The sequence below is a fragment of the Podarcis muralis genome, chromosome 7 (assembly GCF_964188315.1).
Source record: "Podarcis muralis chromosome 7, rPodMur119.hap1.1, whole genome shotgun sequence".
Taxonomy (NCBI): domain Eukaryota; kingdom Metazoa; phylum Chordata; class Lepidosauria; order Squamata; family Lacertidae; genus Podarcis; species Podarcis muralis.
In genome coordinates, this window is record NC_135661.1 from 62,927,796 (window position 1) to 62,952,273 (window position 24,478).

The 24,478-nt window shown below is 41.5% G+C and overlaps 2 protein-coding genes across 5 annotated transcripts in view; both read right to left on the bottom strand.

The window, feature by feature from the left end:
* LOC114601617 (protein argonaute-3) overlaps positions 1-14,846 on the bottom strand; it is a 57,915-nt gene extending 43,069 nt beyond the window's left edge. The window contains exons 1-2 of one of the 3 annotated variants that reach the window (XR_013393697.1): positions 14,146-14,846; positions 1,389-1,560 (exon numbers count right to left, since the gene is read on the bottom strand). Coding sequence is in view for 2 of the 3 variants with exons in the window: in XM_028738929.2 (XP_028594762.2) it covers positions 1,389-1,560; positions 14,146-14,164 (191 nt within the window). In the remaining variant the exon portion in view is untranslated. Of the gene's footprint in view, positions 1-1,388; positions 1,561-14,145 lie in introns of those variants that run through there. The other 2 variants (XM_028738929.2, XM_077931950.1) reach the window with 2 other exon arrangements.
* A 6,142-nt stretch (positions 14,847-20,988) lies between these two features.
* Positions 20,989-24,478, bottom strand: part of LOC114601616 (protein argonaute-1) — a 45,640-nt gene continuing 42,150 nt past the window's right edge. For both annotated transcript variants that reach the window (XM_028738927.2, XM_028738928.2), the window contains 2 exons: positions 24,060-24,259; positions 20,989-22,276 (listed from right to left, as the gene is read on the bottom strand). In XM_028738927.2, coding sequence (XP_028594760.1) covers positions 22,168-22,276; positions 24,060-24,259 — 309 coding nt within the window. In that variant the 3' untranslated portion in view covers positions 20,989-22,167. The remainder of the gene's footprint in view (positions 22,277-24,059; positions 24,260-24,478) is intronic.

A 24,478-nucleotide genomic window follows, 5' to 3' on the forward strand; every position in this document is an offset into this window, starting at 1 on the left:
ACAGTATTAAAACTATTTGATCCTGGGGACTTTGGACAGTTACTTTCTTTAAAGCTAAATCAGTCTGTCAAGCGTTTTAGTGAGCATCTTTAACCTAAGGGCCCAGGAAAGAGTTCTCACTTGTTTGGATGCAAAGACTTTCAGAATAGCATTAAACACACACACTCACACTCTACTGCAAGCGTCTGAATAGTTAAAAGCATATTGAAGCATTATTTGAAACCAATTAAAACTAAACCTTTCTTAATATGCATTTCATTTCTCTACAGCATCAGGCTGGATAAATATATTTTCTTGGCTGGAAGGCTTCACCATGCAGAGGACTAGCCAGGTGGGATCTGGGAACAAAAGAAAGCTCCGCAAACTGCTCATTGCAAGAATAAAAGCTAAAGAAGAACTATTACTAAGAGAAGTCATAAAGCTCTGCCTGCATTACTCAATATTAATGCCATTTACAAACTACACTTTCAACATAAGCTACTCTTGGGGGAAGGTGTGACTGTCCATCACAAGAGGCAGAACAGAAGTCTTACAGCGCAGCTTTTAATTTAATTTTATTAAATATAACTAGCAGCTGCTTTAATCATGAGGCCATTCTTCTACAAATGGCTAAGTGAGGTGCATTCAAGCTACAGATTATAATTTGCTTGTAAAGCCTTATTTCACATCATAAACAGAACCAATCCAAATCAAAACTGGGACTGGCAGAATTCTTATTCTGCCTGCTGGAACTGAAGCAAGCATTTCCATTGAGAAATTAAGCAGCCCACCAAGGAATGCAATTGACCCCATCACACAAATAAGCGAACAGTTCCAACAGCAAAATATCATAAAGACATGAGACCACTTGTAGAACTTCAGCTGTATAAAGGGTGTTATCAGAAAAGATGGAATCAAATTCTTTTCAAACAAATGCTAACTTTAAAAGTTGTTTTTAATTCCTGGTTGAATGTGATGTTTTCTCATTTACTCCCTGAATACTTAATACTTAATTCCTAACAGAAATAAAATACTTGCCTCTAAACACACTAGCCCACTTACTAAAGACAGTTTTCAAAAACAATTCTTAATTCTGCTATTTTCCAGGTTTAGAGTGCCAATATAAAAGAAGGCATGTTCAGTCTACAGATGGTCCTCGTTTGCTCCGTATCTTGTACGAACATTCACATGTGCTCTGTATTGTGATACAGATTAAAACAGTGCTCTGGGCAGCAACCATGCAAAATACCTAGGGAAACTAGAGCAAACATATTTTGCTCAAACAAGGCTGTCTGATTAGTCCCAGCTGTTAAAGCAGCTATAGTCTTACAAAAACATCCAACATCCAATTTCATCAAGTACTGCCTAAACATCTGCTTGATGTAGTAATATTAAACACCCTGACTTACCTGTTCACCCTCCGAGGACACTTATCTGGCTTAATATCTACCTCATAGAGGTAGACGTCAATCTTTGGGATTTCAACTTGGAAGCAGTTGGCCAGCAGTTTAATGGGTTTGCCCATAGTGCCATAGCCAGGTCGTCTGGGCACCATCAGCAGGGGCTGAGCCCCAACGGGTCCTGTCAAATAAATAAAACATATAGCTTAGAGTTTCAAATGTACAATATGTAGCAGACGCATAAAATAAATGTATTTAAACATGTTTACCCTAGGAGACCCCGGGGGGAAAGTAGTTACTGAAAAGGCTATAGAAAAAGCTTGCTGAGACTCAGAAGCATGTAACATTGGTAACCTGCCCAAAATATCACCTAGTCTGACCCCTTTGCAGAACCAAGTACTCAGACCCTGCCACAGATCCACTCAATTCAAACCAAGCTATGCCATTAGCAGAGAGAATGTGCTTGCAAAGAAATAATTATTCAAGGAATCAAGCCAACCAACACACAAAAATGCTATTACCCACACATAGTACCTAACCAACCTTACCTAAAGGAAAGTTTTCTTCTGTGATCAGGCAAACCTTAAGCATGCATACAAACTCAGTGAGAGGTGTGAGCTTGCTTGTGCCTGGTAATCTCATTTATATTACCGTAGGTCTAATTTGAGACGAACAAATTCTCATCTCTTCATCAACACAAATAAGCCTTTCTCTTTTCTGATCTTTCATATTTGTCAGTTAAAAATTCCTGTTGACAACAGTATGTCATGGAGAACTGTAGAAGAATAGCCAATGTTATTCTCCAGCACTCTGTTTGAGCAGTGATTCTGGATCACAGCTAGGATTTGTCCTCGGTATCACTTGATGCTCTTGCTCTCATTTTGAAAAGGTATCTATCCATATTCTGAAAATTAAAAAAATGTTTTGATACTACACTAAATTGTTTAAATGTTTTGTTGATTGTCTCTGAATCTTCCTTCCACACTTACCATCCTCTCCTGCCACACACCCACAGTAGTTGTTTATTTCCTTGACATCTGATGGGAGGGCATTCCATAGGGTGGGCGCCACTACTGAGAAGGCCCTCTTTCTTACCACTGATTTAGCAGTTTGAAACCTCATGTAAAATGTGGTGGCTATTAGTTCCATTGCCTTCAATCTTCTTTAATACAACTATCTCTATGCCCTTTAAATAATTCCAATACATTTCTGCAACTACTTATATACTGTACCTCTATTTCCTTCATTGAAGCCAAACAGGCCAAGGAACCCTAAGGATTTTATATACCACTCCATAAGTCAAAAGAAATCTGAGCTGTTTGCAACTTCATAAAAGTATCAGCAAAAATGCAATTAAAAATCTGTATTTTAGAGCAGGAAATAATTATTAAATAAGATAGCCTCTTAAAAATTATATACTAAAATGAAATATGTGTACCTCGGCTTGAAAGCAGAGATGAGCGCCGCACCCCATAGTCGAATTTGACCGGACTTAACCATCCAGGGGTCTTTTACCTTTACCTTTATGGGTACCATAACAACTTCTAGCAGATCCAATATGCAGCAGAGACAACCAGATCTACCCATCAAATATACATGCAAATATACAAGGTAGCAGCAGCACTCTCATTTCAACTGTCTCCCTAACTTAAGCTCACACTGAAAGGTGGGGCAAAATGACACTCCTCATTTATGGAGCTGTCACCTGGGAGGACCCACAATCATTCCTCCCTCTCACAATGGATCTTGTGAGGAACATATAATAGAATTTGAACTAGTTCAGGCATAGGCAGACTTGGCCCTCCAGATGTTTTGGGACTACAACTCCCATCATCCCTAGCTAACAGGACCAGTGATCAGGGATGAGGGAGTAGTAGTCCCAAAACATCTGGAGGGCCGAGTTTGCTTATGCCTGGACTAATTCCATCCATTTCTGTAATAATCTTGTTCTTTACATCAGTTTTCAGTATGAATTCACCCTTCTCAGATATAGATGGCCAGTTGTTAACACAGTATTCTCCAGTATGGTCCAATCAGTGCCTGACAAAAGGTTGCTGAACTTTCTTACTACTATTATAAATGCTGCATTTAATGCATCTAATTAACACTTCCTGCAATCCCTCTGTGCTTGTTCCTTGCCAGCATGATCAATATGCCAAGGTGAGAAAGCTAATATTCCACCAGTTTCCCTTTCACCCTCTTCATATTTTCCACACTCATCACTATCCTCAGACCTACCCAAACTTTCAGAAAGCTAAAGTTTCCAAAGTTCATTCCAAATTTCCTTAGCTTCTTAAAAGTGTTTTATTTTAAAAAATTATTTGAATAAAATATAAAGAAAAGTATGCCAACTTTAGCAGAAGAGTCCTCTATTTAAAGAGAACAGCCCAACATCACAACCCCCATGCTAGAGGGAAAGCCTCAGTTCAGCTTCTTGGAGCAAAGGATTTCCAGAAAGTGCCTTGGTAGGCCACCAGCCTTCAACCAGTGAGTTGCAACCCACTGCAAGGTCTCAGCTTGACCTAAGGTGGGTTTCAGCACTAACACTATTCAAAGATATAGCAAAACATTAACAAGTAGGTTCTCAAATGCATGTTTGGGATAAAGGAAGTAGGGGTCCTGACCCTAAAAGGGTAAAGACCACTGGTTTAAGCTACCCTTTTCCTAAGCCATTAGCTTTCAGCACAAAGGCGCAGACACTGTTTCCCCCTTAGTAGAGGGCTTTCACACTGTAATATGTGTAAATAAACAAATTTATCTTTTGGCAATATGGCATTGCAAAAAAGAGAGAAAAAGAGATTCCATTCACAGAGGAGCCTTGTATCCAAAAGAGGCTCCTGCTTATGGAACTGAAGAGGTGATTTATCAATTCCCCCCGCCCTCCTGCCTTGCAGCTCCTCCAAATCAGCTCTGAAGTAGCAGGAAACCCTCTAGAACAGCATGCAAGCAAGAATTGGCAAAAATCACCTCTCTGCCACCACCATTTTGTGAGCAGGAGCCTCTGCTGAATCCTGAGTTTCCATTACTGGAGAACTCATTCAGTTCATGGAATGGTACCATTGTATTCAACCCACCAAATGAGAGCTAACTGTCGATCCCTACGTAATGAACCACATTCTAATTAGTTCTTATGTTTTTGAAGCACAAGCTTTTTTTAAAAAAAAGATCATACAATGATTAGCAAAACTGAAGATGGGGCTGAAAAGACAGTGAAACCAGAAGTGAACCATATCTACTGAGACAATTAGAAGTTTCACTACTCACAGCAATCAGCTTCAGTAGCTTAAGTATTTAATAGAAAGCCAATACTACCAAAACAGAAGGAGGATGCGTTTTCAAGAGGTGCATTCAGGCATATCTAGCTATGCAAGCAGCAACATTACTTCTTCCGTTTTTAGCATTTTCTGTAGAAATTCCCTGTACAGGAAGTAATATTATCACTTCTCATTTTACTAACACTGTCTCAAATAAAAAGAAACATATTCAAAAAGATAAATACTGGAAACTCATTTGGAGCTATTGGAATGAGTCAACCAACAAATGTCATTATATGTAGATATGACAAACTCAAAAATGACCCCGCCTTTTTTCACACCTACTCATTCACAGAAATTGTGTATATTCCCACCTTCTAACATCAGCAGTTAATTTATCTCTTGTATGTGGAGAAAAGCAAATCATAGATAAAATAGCATCATGTTTCTTTTTACCTACACTAAAATCTGCCCTGTCCACTGTTTCAGGGGCTATATACAAGCTGCTCTGTATTGGAAAAAGCTTTCACAAAACACAATAAAAACACGACACATATATTAAAAGACCAGATTCATATCACATATGAAAATTGCTTAGCAAACATTTCAAAGTGACTTGTTTTATACACCAACCTCATCACAAATCCTAACCGCCAAGGCCTCCAAAAGGTATGAACCTAACAAAAATCAAGCAAGTCAAACAACTATATAGGTAATTAGACACATTTATCTCTTTTTGGTATTAATATTTTATTGAAAAGTTTTCAAATATAAAGAAATAAAGTGATACAAGCCACATCTGCTACAATATAGATTGTGTTTATAATACATTACCTAAATTATTGTCTCTTTCCATATTGTAACTGCCGAGACCCTAAGAACAGGTGATATTGAATGTTACACCAGCAGATGCAACTAGACTTCCCCTTCCTCTCTTACCTCGTTACAGTTTAACATACCCTCCATTTACTCCAGAGGTTCATCCAGAGCAGATTTTGAGACTGAGGGAGGGAGGGTAGGAGAGAAAAGGAAACTCCCATTGCACAAGTGGACTGACACCAATATCTTAAGAGACCCTTCTCCAGGTATCACTGCAAAATGACGTGAGGTGCCACTTTTTAGTGGTGACACCTTGGTTGAGGAATGTCCACCAAAGAAAGGCTCACCAATACCTACACTGGGATCTTTTTGGCACCAGATGAAGACTTAAGTTCTGTGAAACAATTGTTTTGTGTTGATGGTTTTATTCTGATGCTGTTTTAGCTGCTCAACGTTTACGTCAAAGTTCTTTTTACACTTCTCCATTTTCTACTTCAGTTTTAACTTGTGTGAGAACTATCCACAGACCTTTTGTTAATGGGTAGCATAGAATTTTAAGTAAATAAATTACACTGCAAACACAGAAGTATTCCCAAGCCAAGTTCTTATACAAATAGCAAATCTTGGTTTCTCACTACTACGCCTTTTCCTCGGGGCTGGAAGGTTGAGTGGGATGGAGTTGTTCTACAGGCTAAGTGAATACCCTGCTCAGAAAGGCAGAGTGAACAGATTTTGTGCAATGTTCCTTGCCTAGGATCAGAAAATATTGCTTTTTTTAAAAGCCCATATTCAGTGCTGCATGCAGGGAATTCCATCCTCTCTCCTCTACCTTACAGTCTGTGATCCCCTAAATCTGTTTTGGAGGGCCCTCAACTGTCTGAAGCAGATTTGGGGTACCTGTCAGAGGTAAGAGAAGGGAAGCTCCATTATGCATGCAGATGTCTGGTCTCACTGTATATTACCTATCATTTATTAAAGGCTTTTCAAATATACAAAATGAAAGTAAAACAAACCATTGAAGAGTTAACTGCCTACATATTATTATAAGAAAGGAGGAACAGAATATTAATACTGAACTTAACTAGTTCATTTCTTTCAGACCAGAGTTTAAGTATGAACATAGCAATAAGACTATAAAGATTATTTAGTGTATGTATTTATCACTCAACAAAGTGGTGGTGAGTACTGACTGCAAATGCTACAAAGAAGAAATACATGTACTATGATCAGGTATTGTGTTCCTATGTTGAGAATCAATATGAGCCGAGAAAAGAAACCTAAGCAGGTAGCAAGACATGTGCATTAGTTCGCTTGAGCTTTAGTTTATTGGTTAGCTCATATCTGTCAAGTCAGTTTATGAACCATGATGATCTTCCAAACTTTGTCCATCCAATCCCTAAAACTGAGTTTTCTTTCAGGTCAAGTCAACTAACAACCCAAGAAATTTCTCTTTCCTGTACCATGTGGTAAACTTGCTTGAGCTTTCTAGTTTGCACTAGAAACACTATTTCTTGATTCCAGGAACTTTTAAACCTACAATTTCTGGCCCACCTACATTTTCTACTACTAACACACAATATGGGTGGTGTTATGCTATATGTGTGTAAGGAGGCTAGAATCCTGATGTGTGCTAAAGACAGAGATTACAGAATGGAAAACCCTGCCTTACTACAATAGGTAGAATTCAGTCATCTTTGAGTACTGGACTAACTTCTAGAACTCTAGTTAACAAAAGGCAGCATATCTAAGCAGTAACGCGAAGTGCTAGAAATCTGTCCAACCTCAGTTCCTGATCAACCTGCATAACAAAGTTACTCAAATCATATCCCACAAGCACACAGATGTATGTTTGAAACTAGCAAACTGTTAGTTGAATCATCCACGTACATTTTAAGACTACAGTATCAAACTGCACAGGATGTTAAATGGGTATCTTGCATGCATGACAGAGTTTGGTTTTTTTTGGGGGGGGGGGGAAGGTTGACAAAGGCACGCTTTTCACTGGGACTGCAGCATGAGAGAAGAGTGGTTTAACCCTTACTGGTACATCAAAATCCTGATGAATCATCTCTCCTACACTGCCATTAGCTTTAGAGAAGAAAATCTCTCACTGGCACCAATGGGAGTTTCTCCCCACTAATGTTGATAGTAGTGCAGGGGTGGGGGATTACCTTTGTCAGTGTCACAGTTGGGGAGGAAGGATTAAACCTTCCCTTGCAATGCATGCAGACCCAATGAAAACTATTAGAATTTTAAAACTGGATGTGTTTCCAATGAGGCATCTGCAGTGTGCTGCCATGAAGAAATATATTACTGACCAAGTTATTACATTTCATCTATTGGCACCAGTCACTGGTCTCAAACAATCTTTTTGAAAATGTATAACAGTATCTGATTTTATGTGAAAACATGTCACAGTTCAGAACCACAATAAGCACATTAAAGGTTTGGAGATAATATTTACGTGGTACTTTTGTGCATCACTTAGATATATGTGTCAAGGGGATACAGTGATGCAAAAACCCTATTCATCCACAGTTTAGACAAGCCTGTCAGTGTTAGAAACTCAGATATAAGCTAAGTCTTTGCATTTTTCTTTCCCTTTGCCCCCCCCCTTTTTTGTCTAGATTAGTTTCTTTTTATTGTATTATGAAGCCTTAATAAAATATCATTTAAAAAAGAATCTCAGATGCAGAAGCTAATCACCAAATGGCACCTTAAACTTCGGTCACCACAATGGAATGTCTAGGCGCCTTTTTGACAATGAAATTTTGTTGTTGTTTGTTAGTTAGTTATTTAATTTTGATACCACTTTATATTTTAAAGAAAAAAACTCAGAGCAGTTAACAATACATTAAAGCATCAAATAAAACAATCCAGAATAAAACAAATTCAAGCTTCAAGGAAAATCTTTTGGATCCTTCCTAAGTGACATTTTGCTTTGCCAGGTCTGATCCACCTTGCTAATCCAGGTGGATTACCTATAGTCAGTGTGCTATAGTGGTTAGAGTGTCAATCTAGAACCTAGGGGTTCAAATCCCCACTCAATCATGAAGCTCACGGGGTGACCTTGGGTCAGTCACAGCCTTTTAACCTATTTCACAAGGTTTTTGTAGGAATAAACTGAGGAGGGGGATGAACCATGTACTCCTTGGAGAAAAAGGTGGGATATACGGTAAATGCTTACAGTACTTGCTTAAGAAAGCTAGAGAGGTCAGCCAGATGGAGATGCCAGATCCCTGCCTGCCTTCCCAGGGGCTTTTAAATCGCCCCGGACAGCGGAGAAGTCCTCCGCTGTCCCGGGGCGATTTTAAAATGCCGCCCGCCAGCATTTTAAGATCGCCCCGGACAGCGGAGAAGTCCTCCGCTGTCCCGGGGTTTTTTAAAATGCTGGGGGTGGGAAGAAAAGCCCTTGTCCCCCCCCCAGCCTTCAGAAGAGGTCCGGGGACAGACTGTCCCCGGACCTGGTCTGAAGGCGGTTTCCCTAGGAACGCATTAATTGATTTTCAATGCATTCCTATGGGAAACCGTGCATCGCAAGACGAAAAACTCGCAAGACAAAGAGACTTGCGGAACGAATTAATTTCGTCTTGCAAGGCACCACTGTATATCTGTTCAGTCTTGGATGGGAGGTGGCTTGAAAAACCTATGTATGCCACCTGGAATTTCATCATCAAAGATGCAGTGTGTAGCATCCCACAAGAAAATGACTGAAAATGAAACTGCCATTATCACAATACCATTACACAAACTCTGGTACAACCATACTTGGCGCACTATGTACAGTTTTGGTGGCCACACCTCAAAAAATGATGTTGCTGAGCCAGAAAAGGGCAACCAAAATGATCATGGGGCAAGATCAACTCCCTTATGAGGTAAGATAACAATGTTTGGGACATTGAAGGTCAGAAAAATGTGATTAAGTGGGGGGCACAATAAAGGTGTACAAAAATTATGCATGATGTGGAGGAAGAGGAAAGAAAAGTCATCCAACAAAGCTGAAGTTTGGAGGATTCAGGACAGACAAAAGGCAAGATTCCTTTACACAACACATTGTTAAACTGTGGAATTTGCTGCCACAAGATGAAGTAAAGACCACAAATTTAGAAGGGTTAAAAAATGAATTGCCCAGTTAATGGATCATAAGGTAGTCAATGGCGACTAGTCACAATAACTATGGACTACCCTCAGAATCAGGGCAGTAGGTTCAGTGGAAAAGTTCACTTGTACTCATGTTAGGCTTGTGGATTTCTGATAGGCATCTGATTGGCCACAGGGAGTACAGAATGCTAGACTAGATGGGCCTTTGTTTTGATTCAGTTATGCTTTTATGTTCTTAAGGCAGGAAATAATAATAATAATAATAAATAAACAACCTCAAGATTAGTTGACATATAATTAAACAAACAAAAAATACCACCAAATGACTAAAAGGTCAGCTGTATATATCTCCTCAAGTAAAGGGGGAAACCCAACCCCTGCTTGCTTGGCAGAAGATCTATGGTGTCTCCCCACCCACATGTGCAAAATTATTGTGCACACGCTTATGGGAAAATACTTCAGAGTAAGACGTGTAACAGTACAGTCTAGCAGATAAGTAAAAGTCTTGTATCTATCATATATGTCAATCTCGCCAGCTATTTGCCTTAAACAAAGTTACAACACACCCAACAATTTTCCAGAGTCACAATGAGCCTTTAGAGCTTAGAGATCAACAGTTGACATGATTCACTCAGTGTGAAAACTACAGGAGAAAAGTTGAGAGCAGCGATGCACCTCATACATCTCTTTCATAGACCTAATGAAGGACTTTGACCTCGTCAGCATTAAATTTGAATGTGCTACCCATGCCGCAAGTGACATGTTCCTTCTTATCTCTATACCTGATGCCAGAGTAAAATCTCAAATTTTATAGCATCCTTTAGGCAGCCAGCAATTCCGAACATAAACACTGCATACTCAGAAACAGGGAGCTGACAGCTGAGTTCCTAAGGCTGGAGGAAGCAATCTCCAAACCTGACCCTTATGCTCTAACTTAGTTTTCTTGTAACGGCTGCATTTCCAGATGCACATAATGAATATTTTGTAGATCTTTTCCAAAGGTTGATAAAACATTTTTCTCTGAAGCTATTCAGACCATTAGAATGAAGTTAATTAAGATGTAGGTTTAACATAGATGATCAATTACACCAGTGACTCACAGAACTCCCAAGAAAGCTAAATGCAGAACTCTGCTTTGCAAACTATCCTCAGCTACACCCACAAACATGTTAAACACCAATTAAATATGTTTTACTAAGAGCCCCTAGCTGCCTGAGTAGCTTTATATTTTTATCTTCCTCCTGTGACAGTCAAAACTTCCAGAGAGCCAGCTTTAGATCCTCTGACTTTATTGCCAAGGTTGTTTTGGGGGTGGGGTGAATTAAGCACCACAAAGCTCACCTTCTCAGTGCATCCATTATTTGGATAAGAATATTATCAACCTTATGTCAAAAATATGCATAATAAAACCAAACTTTATTCAGAAATCAGAAACATTAGTCCTGCTCACCTCAGTATTTACTGACCTCTTAAATTATTTATTCATAGCATTTTTGTCACACTCGTCAACCAAAAAATGCTCCCAGAGTGGCTTAAAATTACAAATGACATTCATAAAAGAGTCCCTGTCTAGGATTACAATCTAAAAACACACACAAGAGGAAAAGAAATTGGGTGGAGAGGAGCAGGTAGAGCAAACCCAGACACCATTTCTTGTGTTCTAGTGCTTTTATAATGACATATTGGAATTGAATATCAAATTATGACAAAATTAAAGAAAGGCTACCTGCAAGGTATAAGAGCATAAGACCACCCCCGCTAGATCAAGTCATCCATCTAATCTAGTATCCTGTTTCCCATAATGAACAACCAGAAGTCAATGGGAAGCCCACAGGCATCCTCTCCTACTATTGCTCTGTAGTCACAGGTTTGTTTTCAGGGGCATGCTGTCTTTGACCCTGGAGGTAGCATATACTCATCACTGCTACTATGTCCATCAAACAGTAATGTACGCCTCTCTAGAAAACAAATGTTAATGGCATTTCCCCAACGTACAGAGAGAACTTGAAAGGAATTGTAAGACAGTGGTTCAGAAATGAAACTTTTGGGGGGAAATCCCACATGACTTTGACTCTGTATACAAGGTATGATATAGTATTAATGCTATTATTATTAACCATATGAAAGTTAGAGGAAAATAACAGTAGTTTTTGGGAGGGTGCAACTGGCAGATAAACTAGTTGAGGCTTGCAGAATTTAAGATTTACAGTTATTATATTAGCCATGCTTACTTGGAACCTAATCTCTGGTTTTAATGAAGATACTTCTAAACAAGCTTAAAATCACAGACTTAAAGAGCCAAATGTTTCCTGATTTTTTCAGTACCTTATTAAGGACACACAGTTCTGCAATTGTACTAATATCTTCTTTCCAGGATTAATAATGTTCAATTCTCCACATTAAAAATCATAAGAGGAATTTTTTGTACAGTAAGAAGGGATATAAAGAATGTACATATCACTAAGTCTAACATATGGCATTAATGACCACTATGCATACAGGCAACAATTAGATCACTATTCTTCATTAGGAAGCCAAACAAATTCTAAAAGTGTTACTCAACAGTATCCTGCAAAGTGGAAGAAACCAGCAAAAACTTATTAAGTTGTCTATCTCTGTATTAGGCATATGACACACACTTATTTTTTTCCCTTAATGCTTGAACCCAAAATTACAAAGCAACACACCTTTATAAATCTTTGTATCAAATGGCGTTATGATTTTCCACCTGAGTGCTAAGGCTTTCTTAGATATGTGCCATATCAAGCTAGTAAAACTTTTATTTCAAAATAATTTAGCTGCTAAAGTTGTGGATCAAAGCACCCTATCTTAAAGAATGGTATTAAAGCTAGTAGCATTTAACAGCTAGAAATCTAAAATAGAGGAATCCAAAGGTGTTAAGAAAACAAATGCTGTGGCTATCATTTAACATTGTAACATGAAAATCCAAGCATTTGCATTCATTGGTCAACACTGTCAGTAATAACTTCAGGCTCCAGTTATAAATTGTTAAGCAGCTCTAGAGATACAAAGTTACATGTTAGTGCAGTTTGGGGGGGGTTCTGCAACTGATTTTAGCTGTCACGTTGCTAAAATTGTGAAAAGAAAACTTTTGTTTTGGCGTATGTACTAACCAATGCATTTAACTTGCAACACAAGTATTTTCAGACACAAGTAGCTATTTATTTAGTACATTAAAATCCTACTTTTATTCTGTCACAATACTAAAAATGACATATATGGCACCGACCAGGAGTGCTTGTTTCATATGCCCTCAGGCCATATACGCCTAGGATCCAATGCTAGTATTGCTTAAACACTTATTCAAACACGTGTCCATATTTTTAAAAATTAAATCACTCTTTCAATAATGGCTTGGTAAAACAAAAACTAACAAAAACCCACACAGCTGCTTATGTTTATAAACAAACTTAAAGAAATAATTGTGAAAGAACAGGAATCCCTCCCACTTGAGAATCCACAAAAGCAAATATCTCAAGGCAGTTAGCTATTCAAATGACTCCCAAACTTTCAGGAAGCGTCCTTTCTTTCAGTTCAGCCACTGATTCACCCAAAATCATTTCAAGTGGATAAGTAGGATTTACAAATATTCTGCAAAATTTGAGCAACTTTCTGAATTTAATATTGATGTCTAGACAAGCTATACATGTCTACCACATCTACCTGTCACCCATACCAGGGTTCACCTGAGGTCAGGCACAAATACACAGGGGGGAAATACTATTTAAGAAAAACTGCATTCTCAAGATCAGTTATGTCATGCATTTCTTGATTTTTCAGGTAACCATAGGTTACAAGAAGCTAATAATTTTTTAGCATAGATAAATCACCAAAGCAAACATGTGCTTTTATATAGTATCTACTGCAAATCAGAAACACATTTACCTCATAATTATTCCAAGTTTCTACCCCAACGGCAATGATAATCAAGCCACTTGCTCCACGTCTACATATAAAATATTCAGGGTCCGAGCTGCCCCACAAGCACCTTGGGAGGACCACCCTGCTGAAGCAAAAACACCTACACCAGTCTCCCCATATTCTGTTCAAGATTTCAGACCCACACTTCCCTAAGCTTCTCCATAGGTCCACCTCCCTACAAGCTCTTACACACACACAACCTGACACGTTGGTCCTATCCAACTATTTTATAGACATCTCAAGAGTATAGGATTGGTCCTCAAGCTACAACCCTAAATGCACTTAAGAATAAGCTCAACTCCAGTCAGTTAAGTGGAACTTATCAGCAAAACAATATTTTGGGCCACAGAGGACATTTACTTCGTGCAGTTAGTTGTGTTTCAGCCGCATATTTTATTTTATTTTTAGTTCTGAGGAAAACACACCAGGGCCCCGGGTTGCCTCCATACCCAAATGGCAGACACCACGAAGCCCAAGCTTGCCACCAGCCCCGTAACTTCAAGGTCAGTTATTCGGGAACTGCCGCCCAACCGCCTCCCCGAAACTTCCCTCCCCGAGTCCACCTATTGTGTCAAGATCCAGCCCACGCCAAGCGCTGCCAGCGGCTCCTAAGGAGTGGAGCGTCCCGTCAGGCGTCGCCTCCGCCTCACCTGCGCTGCCGATTTCCATTCATGGAGCTCGGCGCGGCCGCTCTCAAGCTACGGGTGCCGGTCCGGTTCCTGCCGGGTCCCCACGTCGTTCGCCTGGCGCCGTCCCGGTCCGGCCGGGCCTGAGGAGACAGCAGCAGCAGCAACGGCGGCGCCTCCTCTTCACACAGCGCAGCCACTCGAGTCTTTCAGGTTATTACTCTCCCTCCCCAGCCGCCCACGGGCGGTCAGTCAGTCAGTCAGTTAGTCTCGGGCTGAGGTGACGGGTGAAGAAGCGGAAGTTGCGTGGCCGCCCGCAGCCCCGGCTCGCTCCCTTCTCCACTGACTGACTAACTGACTGAGAAACCCGACTTTCCACTCGGCACACACTGAGCCTCGCTCTGGAGGGACCAGTCCCCGGGTGCCCGCAGGCGCGCGCATGCGCCTCCCTCTCTACCGGAAACCGTCCCTCCTCCCTTTTTCGGCTCTGAGGCGAAGACTATCTCTGTAGTCTTTCTACGATGACTGACTCTGTAGCAGGAGGGGGGAGGGTGCCTGACTCACTCACTCACCGGCTCACGCGCATGCGTGCATTCTCCTCCACCACCTCTGGCCGCCGGAAGTTCTTTTCCTACTTCAGCCTCTCTCGCTCTACCTCAACCCCGCGCAAGTTCGCGCTTAGTCCCGCTCACGTTGTTGTTAAACAACTAAGATAAACGCAGCACGCATGCGTACGAGAGTTGCCGCTCTACTTCAAGGGCAGCCCTCGGCGAATGCAAATTTAGGAGGCGGAGCTAGGGCCGTGCGGAGGCGGGAACAAGCAAAAGGAAGGAGTGGTTATGGGGTTGGCCTTAAATGAACGAAAGGCCGCGGGTTCGAGTCTCGGCTTGTGTTATTTGAGGTAAGCGCGAGACTTGGAGGAGCCTTAAGTTCCGTGGCTGTTTAATATTTTTAATAGTTAGCAAACTAACACTCGGTTTGTTTAACTGCCTTAAAGTTTTAGACGGCTGCAAAAGGTGCATTTCGCCGCCCACCAGGCAACAATTTATATAGCTATAAATACAAAGTTAGTTTGATTTTAATAATGATAGAAGGATCTGGCAACTTCTGTTTCAGTGTATCTGAAGAAGTGTGCATGCACACGAAAGCTCATACCAAGAACTAACTTAGTTGGTCTTTAAGGTGCTACTGGAAGGAATTTTTTTTGTTTTAATAATGAAAATAGAGAATTACATGTAATGTAGTTTTAATCTAGTTTTAGCTTACTGATTTTATTTTATTTTACTTTTAATTGCTTGTTTTTAACCTTTATTTATTCTTTTTGTAAACTGTATTGAGTTTTCATAAAATTGTAGACTTGGAAGAGACCACTAGGGTCATCTAGTCCAGCCCCCCCTGCAATGCAGGATCTTTCACCCAATGTGGGGCTTGAATCCACAACTCTGAATGCAACATTCCCATCCCAAACAGTAAAAAATGTATGGCTTTCACACTTACACAGTGTCTCTGCATGAAAATAACAAAACTATTTCTCTTGAGAGACACATACACAGTCTAACGCATAAAGAACAGGCAGCCTGGCTCAGTGTCCCTGTGTGTGTTTGTAAGATTGTAAGCTTCTGGGCAGGAACCATTTTGCTTTAAATCTTTGTACAGCACTTTATAAAATAGTAACTAATATAAGCAGTGTGTTGTAGTGCTTGGACCAACAGGCTATGAATTTTCAGTCCCACTAAGACACGAACTCTACAGACGCATAATTCTCCCCCAACCTGGCGCCCTCAGATATTTTGGACAAAGGCTGCTGTACAGGGAGAAGCGTTGTAGTCCATCCTCTAAACACAGTCCATTCAGGAGGGCCACCTGTTCAGGAGGGCTCATCATAGGGCCTACCCAGTGGCAGTGAAGGCAACAAAGGCAGCAGAGTTTGGTACCTCCATTGTATCCTCATTGTGCCATCTGGGAGAGCTTTTCCAAGTAGTGCAGTCTGGCCTGAAGCAGGTAGCCCACTGTGACTTGCTTGCAATAAGAATAAGAATAAATTTGCTTGCATCCACCAGGTTCTTGACTCGAGTTACAGCAGATGAATTTCAAGGGGTGTCCAGAGCACTGTCTAGTCCTGATAGGTTGGATGACTTTGTTAGTGCCATGGACTAGTTGGAAACAGAGGAGTGGTGGGAGGAACCAGAGCCCAGGGAGTAGTGATGAGTGGTCACAGGGACTGTGAAAAGGTGTCTGAAGAAACTTCAGCTGGCAGCCAGGTTGATCACAGGGGCAAGACAGTCTAGAGTGTTTGACACTGATTCTAGTTTCTGGGCCCAATTTAAAGTGCTGGTTTTTTACCAATAAAGCAAATCAACAGCTCAGAACCGCAATACCTCAAGGACCACTTCTCCCCATGTGAACTGGCCTGGACCCTGCAATCATCATCTGAGGCTCTTCTTTGTGTGCCTCCTCCATGAAAGGTTTGGAGGGTGGTGGCTCCCCATTTGTGGAATTCCCTCCCCAAGGAGGCTCGCCTGGCATCATTACATACTTAAGACCCCAGGTGAAAACGTTTTTCTGTAATAAGGCCTTTGGCTGGTTAACATTCTATCACCTTCTAAACGTGATGGGAGGACGTTACTGGTTTTTGTTTAATGTATATTGTGTTCTCCAATGTGCATTTTTCTGTTGTGAACCGCTCTGTGGTCTTCGCAAAAAGGGCAGTTTACAAATTTAATTAAATAATAATAATACAACATGACAGTGGGGCATTTATTACAAGCTGGGCATGTGGTTTACTGGTATCCAGAAGTGCATGACCATCTATGCACACCAAAGGCATCAAACCTTTTTCAAGAAATAAAATACCAGTCTTGCCAGAATATTGACATCCTAGTTAGTTTTTTCTTTAAAAAAAAAAAGCACAACTGTATTCTATGTGGGTTTTTGTTTATACTTTAAGTGAAATGTCTGCCTCTCACAGAAGAAACTCATATCCAGGTGTTGAAACTCTCTTTATAAAATTTGAGTTCCAGTTTGCTCCTCTCAATAAGGACTGTACAGCAGTTGTTCAAATCTGTTTAATAAATGGACCATACAATGTTCAGTTTCAAATTAAAAAAACACAAACAACAAAACTCAACCAATAGCGTGTTTTGTGAACATTCTCTATTTACACTTCAACGCTTCCTTGTAACAGTTTTTCTTAAAAATAAAAAAAAATTGAACACAAACCAGAGTTGCCATCAGTTTAAAACTTTCACAATTTCTTGGAAGTGCAAAATTACATGTGCACACATGATACGGGTTTCACTTTTTTTATTGCTGTTCTGCCATGTTGCTCACATTTCTCTCCAGATAGGACCAACACAACAAGTTTGCACCTTGCTGCCAAATTGCTTTGAACATTATATTAAAAAGGGATTCTTTGTTGAATCCTTGCAATGCTGACGCTTTTAGGCTTTCCTACAACATCAGTTTTCTATAGACAGAAGCTGCTTTGTTGGTCCCAAAAGGATTATGATACAAAAACCAGGCACGGCAACTTTCATTTTTTTCAGACAAATGTTTGGTAACCAGATAATTTTTTTCGTGTTTTACAGTTGTATAGAATTCTTCAGATGAGAACAGCTCATTTTCCAAACTAAAGAGAACCTGTGGTTCCGCGTAAGGATTTACACTAGAGACAATATCTAGATGTCGCTGCGTATTTACCCAGCTTTGCCCTCTGTACTGTGTATCCTCTGCCTGAAGAGTGATGTGTAACTCAGAAAGTTTGCATCCACCAAATGAAAAGACTGTTACCATACCTCTATTTTACATCCTATCAATTTCATTTTGGTATGCCCTTACTTGTAGTTCAGCAATGTCTGGAGGGCTGCAAGTCCCATTGGCCATGCTGGCTGGGACTGATAGAAGCTGGAGTCCAGAGCCCCCTAGATGGCCACAGAGGTTAGCCACATCAGCCATAGACATGGGTGGGCCAAAGTTCCCAAGAACTGTGGAGCTCGTTCCACAAGCCCAAGGGAGATTTAAGAATAATTTCTCCACAGGTAACAGCCCCTTTATGCTGTATAGCAAGTTGCTTTGGAAACCGAGAAGAATGTCAACAGTAGCTTTTGACATGACATTGGGGTCTGCAGTTTATAAAATTGGCGGGGGGGGGGGGGAGGGTTAAATATTCCACTGGGCTCATATAAGCCCCTTGGCACAAACCTAAGGGCCACCTTGAATCCCAGTCCAGTTTTTGTACTGCTCCTTGCAATCTTTCGTGGCACAGGTTCTTGCCTTCTTCATCATCCTCTTCCACCCAGTGTCTTTTGCTCAAATATAAGCATCAAATTGGAACTAGCAGCAGTGCAGGTAAAATAAAAAACAAGAGCCAACAACGGATAGCTACATAATTATGCTGCCTCCCCAACCCTCACACAAACGAGCAGACACACACGCACGCACACCGCACACACACCTGTGAGAATTTGGCAACATTTTCAGCTGCAGAAGGGCAACATAGCGACAAGAGACAGACTTAAGGTGCAAGGTTAAATGCTCCAAAATGCGTATTCAAATATCTTATTGGTAGCCTTGCAACGCCCCCAAAGTGGACAGTCTGTGGTACAAAAAAAAGAATGCCACCTCCTATGTGCTCTCGTGGACTATCAAGAGGACATAATATACAGCTTTGCCAAACCTAAGCAGGAATGGAACAGGGAGCCTCCAGTACACAGAACATGCAGGGAGATCTAACTCATTAAGTAGAACATCTAAAGGGGGGGGGGGGAAATACCCCGAACCCAGAAACTTTGTTCCATAGAGGGTGCAGCAATGACATCATTTACGGCACTTAGTGAAAATTCCGCATGCACCAGGTGGGTGGGAGGGAGAAGTGAAGGATGGGCCAGAAAGCGCTTTGAAACAGGTATGTTTCCTCTAGCTCAACCTTCAGCAACCTTGTGCCTTCCAGATGATTTGCACTATAACTCCCCAGGCAACTCAAAGCAGTGCAAAACAACTGGAGAGCACCAGGTTGGCAAAGCCTGCCCTAGCTGCCTGTCTCATTAGGTCATGCCAACACCAATTCATTCAAAGCAGCTACTTAACGGCGGAGTGCAAAAATCTGAAAAAGAGAATCCATTGACAACAATTCAAGTCCTGGAGGTTTGTGTTTGTTTTAAAGCAATTATTTTTTTTAAACAAAGCTGAATATTTTTCAAATTCCCTCCATCTCCCCCACCCCACCCCCCAGTTCTGCAAATGCCCAAGTCACTTTTGCTCAAAACGTTTCTGAATCTTGGACCAAATATTTTAGTTGCAATGCTGGTGACTGAACCTACAAATCCCACTCCAAGCACAGAGACAGCGGCGCAGAGGACATGAAGGGGATGCAAAGAACTCAAAAAGCTGCTTCTAGAAATAAAAGCATTCTCACTCACAAGCCCAAGTAAGAGGGGGGACTCCCCAACATCTCTTTCTGAAAAACGCAGGGCTCATAATCTAGGTTCATGCTGGAAGATGATAATGTGTTTACCCATGCAGGCACTTGGTTAAGAAGATCAGCTTTTCCAGACTGATGCTTTTGCTGACCGGACTCTGCCCAAAGCAAAGCAATTCCCAGCCTTGCGGGATACAAAGCAGCTGAGTGAGAGGGAAAAGGAAACCAGTGGGGAAAGAGAGAGGAGTCAAAGATCCAAAGAACTGCAAAACTCACTGTGTGCAGCCAATAGTGCATTGGACTTGTGCTTCAAAAACCAGTAAGCAGGCACACACCTTCCCAAGTGAAGCAGGTGAACCATTCTGGAACCTGGGGAAGGGCTAAAAGCCAGTTGTGATATGAAGTGGAGATCTGATGCTCAAGGTCAGAAATCTCAGCAGCTGCACACAAGCAATGTTGGAGCATTCCTACAGCAGTTCTTTGGGACCTGGCTAAAGAATATGAGCCATAATGCCCAAGTAATGTAAAACACAACAGTGCTCCATTCTGTGGCACATTTTTTTTTTTTTTTTTGCATAGCATTTTGATGGGTTAACATTCTGCCCCAAAAACAGCATTTGGAGAGAGAAGGGGATGGGATGGAGTGAAAATAAAAAGGATGGGATACCTGACTTGCCACTCGAAGCTTGAGTGGTAAAATCAGTATTGCCTCGCAAGCTGCAAAGCATATGCTTTAACAGGGTGTGACTACAAAGAGAGTGGCATGGCTGCACAGGTTCAACCTTCCTTTTTTTAAAAAGGCTTGAGTGTAGGTAACATTTCCTTCTCTCACCACATGCCTGCTTTTGTACTAAAATGGCAGAATATGCCAGAGAACCTCCAGCCTTGAAAGCACAAGTAGCTTCTTGTAGTAATTCATCATCACGGCGGGACAGAATAGATTTGTCTTGTGAATACGAACTATGTCTACATAGATAGCAAAGTGCATGTTGTTGTTCTGATCCAAGGAAAAGCCAAGTGGGGTTTTGTTTATTTGCATGGGGATGGCAATAATTAAAAGCAGCAGAAACCATCGGGGCAGTTTTGAGAACATGCTGGACCTAAAACTATTATAAAACTGTAAAGGAAAAATAGAATGAAACTTTAGGAAAGAAAAATAAAGACTTTGTGGATTGCAGCTCGATTAATGGAAAAGCAGCCAACCTCTCGCTAACCTCTTATCGCTTGCATTTTAGTACACATGCTGCCAAAGCAAACAAAAATCTCATAACACGACCCACCACATAAGCTATAGGAAAACTCCAAAGTATGAGGGGGCTGCTGGGGGAATATTGTAAACTCTGAGAATATATAAGTGATTTGAGTAAGTTTTGGCAATAAGACTCGGCACCGTATAAAAATAACACTTGGTAATAAAAAATTTCATCGGCGTATAAAAAAAAGTCAGGACATCAATTGATAATGGAGTTTCTCGTTTGTGCTCATGGGGCAGGCAAAAACATTCTTCCTCTTGCAAAACCCCGTTTGTTAGAAATGTAGTTTTTAAATTAAAAATTTTAAAAAAAAATCCACTCAAGAAATACATCAGGAACAATAAAATCAACATCAAATAAAAACAAAAGAACAAAAACATGTTTTATCAGCAGCTCTCCAAATTCATATGTCATGTTAAAAGTGCACAGAATTTTAACCCATCGTGAGGCTGTGAGGCTAACATGAAACTGAAAGCTTTGTGAACGTTAAAAAAAAGAACTCCTAATACCTTTAAGATGGAGATTTTTTGGACCACCACCGAGACAAGAGTATCCTTGGTTTGCTTTTCTTTTCCTTTGAAAGGTGAACGAACATCAACATTTTGCAGCATTGCAGTAAGGCACTCGCCCACAGTTGAGTATGTGACTGTTGCATTAAAAGGGCAGCAACTATCCCACTTTTAAACAGGCGGAAGACAAGTTTCCTTTTCGGCATTGTGGTAAGTGCTGGGGGTGCCTTACGTTATTATTATTATTTATTATTATTATTATTATTATATATAAAGGGGAGAAAATTTCTTCATAGGGAAGGGTAAGAGTGTTAAAATTAATCTATAAACTACTGGCTTTTTCTTCTTCTTCACCAATTAAAGCATCTTGTATCCTAAAATATTAGTTTTTATAAATCTAGTCATCTGTTTTAAGGCTCTACAAATCCCATTTCCCCCACCCATCCCAAACAATAACAAACAAAAATCTTACCAGCGTTTGATTTGGCATTGGAGAACCAAAACAGTTGTTTCACAGTCGAGAAAGTCTAATATTGCGTCGTCCCCCCCCGCCCCGTCCCAATAATGAAAACCGTTTTGTTTTTTTCTTAATAGGAAGTCAGATCTCTTCCTTGGTTTAAATACTTAGTGTGTTTGGTCAGGTAACTAGAAAGCCTGAAAAACAAAGACTACAAAGGTGTGTTCATCCGGTTAAGTGGCTCTCCTGCATTCATTCCAGAGGATGCTGGTTTCCTGCCTCCAACGCCATCTGCGCCCTGCAGCGTTTCTCATTGGATGCCCGCAAGGTGCTCCCAATGCTTCCTCTTTTTAAATTATGGCTCCTACAAATCTGAAAGCTTTCTGGAGTGAGGTAAAAAAAGTTATACTTTCAAGCAAAGTACATGGTACGTAAAGTGTCCTGATGAACTTGTACGGCCTTGGCGAGGGCCTGAGGGTCTCGACCATTACTCTGGCCAGATATGTGACTGCCTTCTCCGCTGAAAGTGGAAGAAACAGGGTGCGGGGGGGAAAGAGAACAAAGCATTAGTTGTCCACATATAAAACCACTACTTATGAATTGCTTCCATTCCAGGTAAGAAGCCTGCAAGCAGATCAGTATTGCCCTAGCAGAAAACTGTCTTAGGTAAAGGTACCCCTGACCGTTAGGTCCAGTTGCGGACGACTCTGGGGTTGCGGCGCTCATCTCGCTTTACTGGCTGAGGGAGCCAGTGTTTGTCCGCAAGCAGTTCCGGGCCAGCATGACTAAGCCGCTTCTAGTGAACCAGAGCAGCACATGGAAATGCTGTTTACCTTCCCGCCGGAGCTGTACCTATTTATCTACTTGCACTCTGACGTGCTTTCAAACTGCTAGGTGGGCAGGAGCTGGGACTGAACAACGGGAGCTCACCCCGTCGCAGGGATTTGAACCGCCAACCTTCTAATCAGCAAGCCGTAGGCTCTGTGGTTTAGACCACGGCACCACTCGCGTTACAATATCACAAATATCCAGACATAGCCAAAAATAAGTATAAAGTATGGCTGCACAGAAAGAACTTGCCAGGTGTGCTATAACCCTTCTCTGGGGCAAATAAATTATTTGCACCTAGAAAACTAAAGACCAAACTCTGACCTCTGGTCAGCTCAGCCTGATCTGCAGAATCTTCTCTAGTGGTCATCACTGATCATTGGGTTCTGCCGCTGGACAAGGAAGAACCTTCAAGGATCTCAACAGTGAACATCTGTGAGATGTTCTACCTGGAACTGAGCTCTCTCGAGTCCATCCCATTCTGCACCACCTCTTTAACAATTAAGCTTCCAGCATCTGGCTGACTGCAAAGCCTTTGAGTGCCTTTTTTGACAAGTTAAGTTATGATGTAATAGATTTATTTTTCAATAATATTATGTTTTGAGACAGAAGTAGGGAACCACAGGACAGGTAGCCAAATGCGGCCTTCCAGGTCTCTTGACTGGTCCTCAGTTCTCTCAGGCTGTATGCCTCACTGGTTCGCACAGTAAAAACAGGGGGTGTATAATGCCATTTCTGTTATTTTGGGTTGGCTAATCAGTAGCCCTCCAAATTCTCTGCAGTACAAAGCCCACCATCCCTGATCATTGGCCAGGCTGGCTACCAACACACTGTGGCACAGACTCAGCTTGGGGGAGAGGGGGGAAACCATGCTGCCCACCACCTGCACCCAATAATGACGGCAACTCTAGCAGGCCCACAGATTCACCAACCCTGCGCTTTTCTCAACAAAGCCTAAGAACTATCCAGTGCTAGTTCTACTCAAGAGTGGATCCATGAAATTAATACACAGGACTAGCTCAGGCCCATTAATTTCTATGGATCTACTCTGCGAAGAACTAGCAATGCATATAACCCTAGGTATGTGTAACTGAAACAATCATATACCCTTCCCTTGTTTCCCACTTCTGCCTCCCACTTCCCCTCCCCTCCTTCAGTTGTTTTTCAGATGGCAACCCCTTCGAGCAGCAACCTGCCCTCTTGTGCTCCGTAAAGCACCATGCCTATTGGTGGTATAATGCAACAATCAACCCATCAGGGACTCTACAAATGGGATGTACGTGACATACAAATATGTTCCTTCAGAACTGAAGGCACACATTCAAACCCAGGTGTGACTGGGCTTCCACCACACAGTGATGATGGTGAAGGAAAACAAGTTACCGTGGAGCCCCGTAACTGCCCTAGTCTATCCTGCTCCACGGATGGAAACAAACAAGTAGAAGTACTACATGTACAGACACCCAGCTGCTCACCTGTCATGCTCTTTGTCCACAAGGTGATATCGCGCCCGAAATGCCACCAAGCGGGCATAGTATGCTGGTGCTGGGATAGAGACTGAGCGAGTGCAGCGTACGTAAGTGTGGCAAAGCTGGTAGGTGAGAATCTGAAGCTCATCCGCTGTAAACCGGTTGTCATCCCAAAGAACGTAATAATGGGAAGGTCTGCTTGTACCCTGGATGAGAAGAAGAACTGGACTCAGTAGGGTACACAGGGAGGAATGATGATAACTTCCTAAGTGCAGTGGAAAGATGGTCCATCTACAGGGGTAGTGGCTAACCTTTTCAGTCCAAAGGCTGCCTGCAAAAGCAGCCAATGCACACGCAATCTGGTCCATGGGTTTGCCACCCCTGTGCTAGGTGGCCTTAGACAAGACCTCCCCCAGCTTCCAATC